Raw genomic sequence first — 11,553 nt, 5'->3', positions numbered from 1 at the left:
ACAATTATTTATTTCAATGGCGATGTCTGATATAAGAAATAAATAGTTCAACGATATTATAAAACATTTAAAATTTTTATTTAAGTATTATATACTACATACATATGTATGTATGTACGTAATTTACATGAAACGAACATTCATTTTTTTTTTAACAATGATTTCATTAAAAATTGTAATAAATTTGGGAATCGTAATGAATCAAATGATGGAATCATGCGGTATAACAAATGCTTTCACATTATATCGATTTCTGTTGAGGCTTCGTAAAGCTTTCCAATTTTTGCCTACGTCATCGCATTCCCAAACATTGGCCAATTGAGTTTTTCCATCATGTCCACCTGAAAATTAAAACAGCTTTAGTATAAAATTACATATAAATATGAATTCTAAATAAGCTACATAATAAACTCACCTATGCACATTAGCTTGTTTCGGAAAAAACAAACGCTGGGTCCGAAAACAGGGACTGGCAGCTTACAATAAGCTGTCCAAAGATTCGCATCGGGGTCGTAACATTCCACACTGTCCAAGATGGACTTATTTTCAATGAAATATCCGCCAGCGACATATAATTTTCCTTTGCTTTCAACGCTCTTAAAATATTTCATTCAAAATTGGTCAATTTGTATGTCCGATATTGCTAAATATGTAGTCAAAAAATATGTATAGATACTCACCGCGTGATTGTCTCTTCCCTGGATCATTGGAGCGGCAAAATACCAAGAATTGGATTCTTTCATGTACACCTGCACTTTATTTGTAGATATACTTTCTATATTTACTATAAATTTTCCACCTGTAATGTAGATTTTTTTGCCGATGACAGAAGCACAATGATAACACACAGGTTGCAACAATGGAGCGACGCTCGTGTCCCAGTTCTTTGTTTTACTGTTCCACCTTTTGAAATCAATTAAAATAATAAGTTCGACACATATACATACATGATGCATATTATATTTATTATAATTAAGATCACCTTTCTACTGATGATAAAACGTTTTCATCGTCAGAGCCACCGATGGCGTATACATCAGTGGATGAATCGTTACTAAGGGCTACTGCTGAGGAGTGGTAACGTATGTAATTTAATGGTTTCAATGAATGTTTTTGACCGTCTTTCAAATCAATATAATCCACCTGAAATCTAATAATCAATCTAAATCTGCTTATACATCAATATAGGAAACGGCAAAGTTTTCAAAAAATTTTTGAAACGTACGGAAGGGGTTCTTTCATCGGTAGGTGGGTCTCCGCTGATAATCATGATGCAGTTGTCGAAAACAACTGACGCATAATACAATCTATTGAATTCATACGCCTTACTTAATGATATCATATTAAACATTGGACTGTATACATCAATGATACTTGCATCCTGAAAATATAATAATGTAATTGTGTACTTAAAATTATTATAAAATCAAATCAAACTCACGATAAGATCAAAAACTCCTCCAACTATTACTATTTTGCCATCTTCCTTGGGATCGTTATCTTGGATTAATCTTTGGCAATTTGCTGAAATTGTTTGTAACGCTTGTTTAAGAATCGCAATACACTCTGGGTACAAAGAACAGAAGTCCACAAATTCTGAGAGGACAAACTGAAAACATTACATATTATAAAATAATATTTAAATTTTATTCAATAACATTTATTATAATACTTTTCAAATACCTCAGTCGAATACATTGGAAACTTTGTAAAACTCAACAGGTTTACTATTTTATTCCTACGGCTTACATTATCAAAATTCACCCATAATTTCACAGAATCAAACACATCTTCAGACGAGACGTCTAATTTATCCGATTTCAAGACCTCAGTCAAAACAGAGGCTGGCAGTTTAAGGTAGTCTAAAGTTCCGTACAACTGAAACAGACATTAAATTGTGACGTTTTTGAGGAATCGTAATGCTTTTTAAATTACATATATGTATATTCAGACTTACAGTCTTAAAGTTATTGATAGTTAAAGTCATAGCCATTTCTTTCAATTTCGGGTCATTTGAAAGTCGCAAAGCTTCCAAACAATTTGTTTCATTTATTATTGTGTATCTAGGAGCTATATTTTTAATTTGTAATATGTCAGCTAGTTTCATGAAATTTTCGTAATACTTTTCTTGGATACCTATAAGTTATATTTTTTAAATTAAATTATAGAATTAAATGTTACACCATTGAAAGCAGCATGTACTTATTTTTCCCGTGTAGCAATACTTTAATATTGCCTCGATGACTGGGTAATCGAAATCAGAAAATATGGTATTCAATTGGTCGTTGGTTTGGCTAAAGAAGATATCACTGCAGGCCGAGAGGACTACCATGTGTGCATAGAAACTGCAATGTTGATCAATGATGATTATTTGAAGTGAAATTTTGCTTACACACTATTTTTGTAATTAAATATAGGTACGTACATCCGATTGCCAACTGCGAAATTAACATCTGTGAACTTTTCTTCTATCATAGCATGGTACAAATGATCTATTTGTTTATTTGAAAATCCTGGTATCGCTTGTACTTTTATCATCTTGCTACTTATTTTTTCTCGAAAGACTATTCCTGAATTAAAATCAAATTACTATTTGCTGTTTCTCGAAAATCACCCTCTAAATATGAGTCACGTTGCACTTTGGATATGTTCATAGTAAATAAATAAAAAAAAAATATAATAATAAATATACCTTTATATAAAAAGAGATGCGATGTAAAGTATGTATATAAATATGTATATTTGTATGTATATGGCAGAACGTGGGAACAGTATGGAGAGCCAATCACAGCAGAGTATTCTAAACGCTGGGAAGAGGGGTAGTGGGGAAGTGGGGGAGGAGGGGGTGTGGAGCGTCACTCGCATTTGCGATGTTCGACCGACACAAACACACACACATACTTACACACGGCTAACACATGAGGGTGCCGGGGGCGGCGGCTGCGGGGCGCTGGGGGCACCGGGGGCGCTAAAGGCGACAGGGGCGGCTCCCGACTTTTACTTCAATTCCGGTTCCCATTTTTTGCTTCAGTTCCCCTGGTGCCCCTGGCGTCACCGGCACCCCCGCAGCCGCCACCCCTCGGCACCCTCGTTTGTCACTCGTGTGTAAGTGTGTGTGTGTGTATGTGTCAGCCGAACATCGCAAATGCGCGTGACGCTCCACACCCCCCTCCCCCACTTCCCCACTACCTTCGTCTCAAATACTCGGATGTGATTGGCTCTCCAGACTGTTCCCACATTCTGCCATATACATATTTATATATATTTACATACTTACATCGCGTCTCTTTTTATAATATAATTATAATATATAACTTTATTTTAATTCGTTTACCGATTCCTTTCCGACACCACCCGTTGAAATCAACAAGCACAACACTAGTATGTTTGTGATGGACGCGTGGAGACATAGCCAATCAGAGTCACAGAGGCGCCCAGCGTCGAGGAGAAGCTGGGAAGTGGGGGGGGGGGCGTGAGAAGTCAGATCGAGCGACAGGTGACACATACACACATCAACGAAGACACACACACACACACATTCATTCATCATTTCCAACGGGTTGGATTGGTGAGCGTGTAATGCGTTCACTCATTTTACGATTAAAATGTGCGCGAGTTAAGGGCTGAAGTCAACCCTCTACCATTGTACTCATCATTGTACCTCTACCATTGTACTCATGTACTCGCAAATTCGTCATTTCTACGACGCCATCATATGACTCCTTTGTTGCCACATGATTAATATAAAGAACAAACGACTAACCAGTAGAGATAAGACACACCTAATTTTATGAATGCACCATTGATTAATGAAACACGTATGAATTACTGATTATTGATTACTGACACACATTGATTATGAATAAAACCATTATATCCACCACACCCATTCACTGACTAACCAAGATTATACAACACGTGTCTTCAACACATTCTTTGTTTGCTCAAGAGTATATAAACTCAATATTGTTAGAATTTAAGTCAGTCAGTAATAAACTCTTGTACCGAATATTAAAATAAATTGTTTTTTTATTCAAACCGGTCGTCTGCAATTCTTTATTCGCGCGTGACTTTACATTATATTTATATACTAGCTAAACCCGGCATGCGTTGCAATGCTACAATAACGCATGCAATTCCCGTTCCCGTTCCCGATTGTCAGAAAAACGCAGGCAGCGATCACATTTGAAATTATTCAATTTTATTTTATTTTTATTTTACCCTAACAACGCAGGTGGCGACGCGAAAGTTTCATTGCAATCGGTTTAATGGTATCGGAACCCATACGTGACAGATAGACAAACAGAGAGACAAGCATTGTCTTGATCAATCAATCTTAGTCTTGAATATGGTTTTTGAACGGTTTTGTTGACTTTTAAAAAGTTTATACCAAATTTCACTTTCACTGTCAAATGTTGCGCTTTTAGGTTATGTGCAACGGCTGAAGAAAAAGTTTCTTAATCAACTTTAAATTTCTAATCTTATAATTCATCAATCTTAAATCCTAATTCTTATAATCTTCTTATGTACCATAGTACTGTATCTACAAAAAGTCAATAATTCGTCGATACTATATGTACAAATAGTCAATAATTCTTCAGTACTGTATGTATAAATAGCCAATAATTCGTCGATACTATATGCACAAATAGTCAATAATTCGTCGATACTGTATGTACAAATAGCCACATCCATAAAATAAATATATTAGGACGTACTTACTGGACAAAATCTCAGCGACGACTGAAGTGCGCCAAAGTTGTTTTTTTTAAATTGTTAACGTATTATTGTTTTTATCTTTTCGGTTCCATCAAATACGACGTCTTATCAAATATGAATATGTTTTTATTGTGATAGCTTCATTGACATTGACAAACCACATAAATATCAAATTGAAAACAAATTGTTTTACTCTCATTTTAATAAAAATGCAAATCCTATCTTACCGGTAAAACTTCGCCCAGACATGCATTATTCCTATTCGCACAGACATTTCGCAACATCCGGAAGTCGCAGAGTGCAACCTGCCGAAAAATAGATTTATCACGTGACATTTCGTTAACGTTCGAGCTTACGAGCCACCACCATGCGATACGTAAGCACGTTTTATGTTTACGACCCTCCCTGCTAACAATACGCCATAAATTCGGAGTCGGGGATGACAAAGTTTCGGCGGTTTAAGTCTTGACCAATAAATTCACCAAACATTAAGTTGAGTCCCCCGTCGGGGCGTAGTTTCTGCAAATTTCGCATCGGAACCCCATTAACATAAAACGATGGGGAAGTTGGGGGGGTGTACACGGTCAACTCGATCGGTTCCCTAGAGCAGAAGCACTGGGCAATCTCTTCAGAATTGAATCGGGCTCGATAAATACGGCAGTTTGTTGCTTTAAGGTGAAACTATAGAGTTTGTATAATGTGTGTGTGTATTCACATTGTTGGTAAGTTGTAGACGTCGGTGTTAAATACACAGGTGCGAACTTTCAGTTGTGGTTCTAATGTATGGGAACGCGTGCGTAACTTTCTAAGACCGAACAGAAACTTTGGCCCCTTCGAAGCGTACTGAAAATTTATTGTCGAAACCTTGAAACGAAAGCTCACATTGTGCAGTGTAATTTTGTACTCGAAAATTTAACAATAGCAACATTGGGTGTGTTTAAATTTGCCCGGAGTGCCTGGAATGTCTGGTTACTTTGAAAGGCGTCTCAAAAATATGTCCAGATTTTGTATTGGTTTCATTAAGTTCTATTATTATCTATTAAGTTCTATTATTAGTGAAAGCATATTTCAAGCGAAAATATATTTTCACTAGTGAATAAAATATAGAGTGAAAAAAGAAAAAGTTATAGACGTTTTAACAATTTAAATTTGACATAGCGAAAGATTTTGGATTCTAATATCGACTGAATAAAAAGTATGCATACGATTGTATAATATATATGTACACAGTTGTTTCATTTTATCGTCTTGTTAGGGAAAGCCATTATGAATCGTTGCAAATATTTCAGTTGTTGTACTAAGCAAAGTGTTTGTTAGCTGTGCAGTCGAAAGTCGTTAAGAGACAGCACTGAAGCAAAATGTCGTTCCTATTTTTGTGTCATATTGTTTTTTTCTAATTTTTAAGCTGACAACGGGTTAAAATTTGAAGTTCATCATCGTGTCTGCATCAGCTAAAAACTACCATCAATTATGTCAAGTTTCAGCTGAAAATGCACCCGCTGCAACTGAACCCTGGAACATAAACATATACCTAAATATGTACATACACTCATAAATTCGTTCAAATTTGTCAATATTTACATCGTAAATTTTGATTATAAATTAATTATAATTTAGTACACCATTGACAAGGTAAACACGAATATATAATGATGTGTCTGTTCCGCTTTGAGTTTTTCCAAGCGTGTTTTGTCCTGATTTGAAAGGATCATCACATGAATTGCTCTGAATTTAGTGCAGTGGATCTATGCTCCATCTTATCGAATGGTAAGCAATAAAGAGAACACAAAAAAAGTCTTGAATATGATCGTGGATTATGTTCGACAATATATTGTGACATCTGGGGTGACAATTTTTCAAAAAAATGAGTCAATTTCAAAATGAAATCCTCTTTAGTTATATCTGTCAGATCCGCCGACATGACAGATCCTTATCATGTTGCTTCATACAGGTTTACATGTAATTAGTTATACTAAATTACATACCATCAAATGCGATGGTCTTTTTGGACAGTGCGGTTTTTTACATACCACCTTTTAGCTTCACTTACGATTACAATTCAGGAAAAAATTTGCCTCTTATCCGATCATTTTCATACTTTGTCATATTGCTTATTTTGGTCATAAATATAAGTAAATGGATCCTCCGCCATTACGATGGAGAAAAAAAATCGTTTTAGACGCATTTGAAATTTAAATTTCTGAAAAGTGCCTGACGTTTATCCAGTTTTTAGTTTTAAACATAGATGGCGGTAGTAAAATAAAATGATTGGTATTTTTATTCAAAATAATAATTTTATATACAAATTATAGAAGAGGTGTGGTTTTAAAAAACTTTTTTTTAGTTGTTACCTCTATACTGGAGTGGTCAAACCGTCTTGCCAGCATATTTGATATTATTAAATATATATTTTACTTATAATGTACTTCTACTTTAAAGCTGAAAGCACCTTAGCACTGATCTAATTGCTTTCGTTGTACTAGGATTAACATCCATGACCATAATTTAGTTCTCTATATTTCATGTACATATATTTTTAGAATAAACGGCAGTTTAAAACTATAAAAGTTCAACAGTGTTAAATCAAGACCTCATATACGTAATATGAAAATGTAAAGCTTTTATTTTATTTATTTTTATTTATTTTATTTAAAAAAAATCAATACCACAGAGACTTGACAGGTTGCCCCAAAGCGTCAATGTCATTTTAATACAAATAATAAAAATCATAAAAATTACAAAAAAAAACATCATAAAAAAAATAATAAAAATCATAAATAAAAAAAAAACATAAGAAAATAATAAAAATCATAAATAAAAAAAAAACATCATAAAAAAATAATAAAAATCAAGTAAAAAATATTTTCACAAAATAAAAACAAAGAAATAAGATTGTAAAATTTATAAAATTTATATCGTGCTATTTAGGATGTGTTCCACCAACTCAACATAACTGGCATCGAATAGGTCCAAGTAATGTGCCAGTAAGTTAAGGAGTCGAACAGCTCTCGAGAGGGGGGAGTTCATGAGCACGTTTGATTTAGCCCTAATTGGTAAAAATATATCATGTTTTCTTAAAACTCTACGATTTTCCGGGGCCCAGAATTTTAGTTTCTCCAGGATAGTGGGATTGTGAATCTCTCCTCTAAGTAATTTTACGAAATGTTTCCCAAGAAATAAATCTCTTCTCTTTGCCAGGGAGTTGAAACCCAAAGATCCCAAGACAAAGGCACTAGGGAACAGATATGGATAAAATCCAAATGTCTTCAGATATAAAAATCTAAGGAATTTCCTTTGGACTCGTTCCAACATTAGAGAGTAACGAAGTTGATAGGAAGACCATATAATGGAGCCAAACTCGAGCACACTGCGAACTAATGTACAATATAAGAGACGAATGGCAGTGAGCCCTAGTTCGGACGAATTACGGATTACGAATCCAAGGATTTTTGTTGCCCTATCACAGATATTCTCAATGTGAATGTTGAAACTCCAACTATTTTCGAAGACTATTCCCAGATCAGATATAAATAATTCTCTCTGAAGAAGAGAATCATGAAATTTATACGGATATTTAATAGGAGAACGAGAACGAGAGTAAGAAATGACCCGACACTTTAGGATATTGAAGGGAAGTTTATTAACATTAGCCCATTCATAAATAGAATTCAAATCCTCTTGCAAATAAAGAGCGTCAGGTAAATCAATTATTCTCTTATAGATTTTTAAGTCATCCGCATATAATAAAAATTTAGAATGGTGAATAGAAGATTGAATATCGTTGATAAATATTAGGAATAATAAAGGGCCAAGATTTGATCCTTGGGGAATCCCAGAAGTGGCAACATACTCATAAGAAAAGCAACTCCCAAACTTAACGAATTGACGTCGATCCTGTAAATAAGAAATAAAAAGACCAACAAGATTATAAGTAAATCCAATAAAACTTAATTTACTAACCAAAATTTTATGATCAACTTTATCAAACGCCTTCTCAAAATCAGTATATATTACATCCATTTGATTATTACAATCCAAAGTGCTGGTTATGTCATTAGAGAAACATAACAAGTTGGTAATAGCTGATCTGGCCGGACGAAAGCCATGCTGCTGATCAATGAGCATACTTTGAAAGTGATTAAAAATGTATCTGTGTAATATTACCTCAAACATTTTGGCTGGCGCTGACAAGATAGTTATTGGTCTGTAGTTCCTTACACAAGATTTATCGTCCTTCTTATGAATAGGAGTTACTTTAGAGCATTTCCATAAATTGGGGAATGAAGAGTTCCTTAGAATTAAATTAAAAATGAATTTTAAAGGTTCTAAGAGACTAACCTCACATCCTTTTAGGATGTAATTAGGGATGGAGTCAGGACCGGAAGAATAAATATTTTTTAACTTTAGAAAGCCATATTTCAGATCGGAAGAGTCAAGATGATTAATCGCTAAAGTGGGGAAAGTAAATTCCGAGTCATTGGTAGGTTCCATGGAATCAGTAGGATTATTGAAAACTGATTTAAAAAAGTCGGCAAATCCATTAGCAATGTTTTGATCACCCTCTAACAATCCAGAATCATTGTACATAATGGTCGACTTTACACGATTTACACGTTTAGAATTGATGAAGTTCCAGAATTTCTTAGGGTTTTTAACTATGGAACTTTCACAATCAGCTACATAAACATTATATGCATTATTAATTAATTTCTTAATTTCCGTACGTAAAATACGGAAATTATTTAAGATAAGAGGATTGCTCGATTTCTTCCAGAGTTTATGTGTTTGATATTTACTTTTTAAGAGATTAATAATTTCTTTAGTAAACCAAGGCGGATAAATCCTTTTACTCGTCACTAATCCTTTCAACCGAAAACAATCATTAAAAATAGAATATATAATGTCATAGAAATTAGAGAGGGCCAAATTAACATCTTTGCACTCATAAACTCGCTCCCATTGACAATTACAAAGAATATCATTTAAATATTTGAAATCAACATTTGTAAATAACCATCCATTTAGGACAGAGGTATTAAGACAGTTATTTATTAAACGAAGTGAGGAATAAGTTATAGTTAATTTTAAATGAATATCAAGAGCAGGATGATAGCTGTCTTCAGGAACCAAGGAATCAACTGAATTTGAAATAATAATATTCTGACAATCTAAATTTGTTAATAGAAAATCCAACATGGAATTATTAAAATAGTTTCGAATAGTATTAATTTGTTTTAAGTTGAATAAAGATATAAAAAAATTAAGGTCATCAGGAAAACAGTTAGAAGAATTCAGATTAAAATCTCCAGATATAAAAATGCGACCATTACTTAAATGTGAATAATTAGATATAATTAAATCAAAAAATCGCTTATAAATATTTGGTGGAGATCTTGGTGGAAAATAAATAGTACATATGTATATAAAAAAAGGAATGTTAACAAATCTTAGTTTTAGCCATACACATTCATGAATGTCCTCAAGATGACTAAGTCTTTCAACCGAAATAATATTTGTATTTTTAACTGCTAGAAGAACACCACCACCTCTGGCAGATCTATCATGGCGATATATATTGAAACTGCTGTCAAGTACTTCGGCATCATGTACAGATGAGTTTAGCCATGTTTCAGTAATAGCAAGGACGTCAATAGATCTAGAAGCGGCGTTGTTGTAGAATTCCTTGAGTTTTGTATTTAAACCCCGCACATTTTGATAATAAAGTTTAATGTTACGGGTCACGGGTTTGGGCAATCGGTTTCGAAGAGATTTTTTTGAGAAATAACCATTCTCTTATGCCAGTACCCATAGGCCAAAATTCAGGATTGATAATTATATTAAAAGTTTCAGTATCTACACTAATTTTAAATGACGAGCACATGTCATTTTTAGCAACCTGAGAAACGTTGATTCTTTTATTTTTAATTTTATTTAATATGAACTGTTTCACAGTATCACAAGTGCAGTTATTTGCCAAATTAAAAACGTGTACATTCTTCAATTTCGGAATAGTGGCCACCTGTAAAGTTTTATCAGGTGCTCCAGATCCACGAGTGTATGGCAGTCTCCCGGAAGAAGTCCCAGCGACCTGACTGAACGAATTTGAAGGATCTACAGTAGAAGCAGAAGCAGGAGCACAAGAGACAGGAACATAATCAGATGTTGAAGCAGAAGCTGATGTAAGTGTAGCTGAAGATGAAGATGGCAGAGGTGAAGCAGTAGAAGATAGCGCTGCGACCTGACTGTAAGATTTCGCAGGTTTTATAGGAGAAGGAGGAGAAGCAGAAACAGAAACAGTAGAAGCAGAAACAGTAGCACACCCAGGAGTAGATGCTGAAGCTAAAGCAGACGCGAGTGAAGTTGAAGCTGAATAAGGCGGAGGTGAAACGGTAGAGGATGCCGCTATAACGTCATACGGGCATCTGACAGGTGTTTGTTTATGTACTGTAGTATTGTTACATTCAGTTGACAGTGTGGAGAGTTCTCGTAATGTTCCCTCGCCCGATTGCAGAGTTGTAGGTTCAACAAAAACAGCTGGAGCCAGAGCTGCTGGAAAGCAGCTCTAGTTATGTACATATGTACTAACGATGACCGTATTGATGTCGAAATTTTCCCCGAGTGCATTATATATGTACTGCATAGGCGACGACAACATTACTTGTGATGCATTTCATCGTTTCGGATAACATCGATCCAATTCGCTATCTATCTCCGTGCATATGCATATTTCTATGGTTTTGTGCATTCAAACGGGTAAGTATGAAGTAACGTGTCCATGTTGCAGTTAAATGCATTCGGGTGCACAATAAACACACGCATCCCGTAATCACGGAC

At 34.6% G+C, this 11,553-nt stretch overlaps 1 protein-coding gene across 1 annotated transcript; it reads right to left on the bottom strand.

Annotated features, from left to right (window-relative positions):
* Nucleotides 1-201: 201 nt before the first annotated feature.
* Nucleotides 202-2,538, bottom strand: LOC143912674 (kelch-like protein 25). Its single transcript, XM_077431970.1, has 10 exons — nt 2,426-2,538; nt 2,203-2,345; nt 1,958-2,136; nt 1,684-1,878; nt 1,442-1,609; nt 1,226-1,381; nt 983-1,143; nt 681-903; nt 416-596; nt 202-341 (listed from the first exon to the last, which is right to left on the bottom strand). Exons 1-10 carry the CDS (start codon nt 2,536-2,538, stop codon nt 202-204), a joined length of 1,659 nt encoding a protein of 552 aa, XP_077288096.1.
* Nucleotides 2,539-11,553: the final 9,015 nt, after the last annotated feature.

Source organism: Arctopsyche grandis, chromosome 6 (genome assembly GCF_051622035.1).
Source record: "Arctopsyche grandis isolate Sample6627 chromosome 6, ASM5162203v2, whole genome shotgun sequence".
Classification (NCBI taxonomy): domain Eukaryota; kingdom Metazoa; phylum Arthropoda; class Insecta; order Trichoptera; family Hydropsychidae; genus Arctopsyche; species Arctopsyche grandis.
The sequence above is the reverse complement of the archived record's forward strand: the minus strand, read 5'-3'. Positions and strand labels throughout refer to the sequence as shown.

Coding starts and splice junctions, on each gene's coding strand:
- LOC143912674 (XM_077431970.1), bottom strand. CDS start 2,538: ATGATAAAAGTACAAGCGATACCAGGATTTTCAAATAAACAAATAGAT. Junction 1,879..1,957: donor CTATCAATAACTTTAAGACT/GTAAGTCTGAAT, acceptor TGTCTGTTTCAG/TTGTACGGAACTTTAGACTA. Junction 1,382..1,441: donor GAGGAGTTTTTGATCTTATC/GTGAGTTTGATT, acceptor TTATATTTTCAG/GATGCAAGTATCATTGATGT.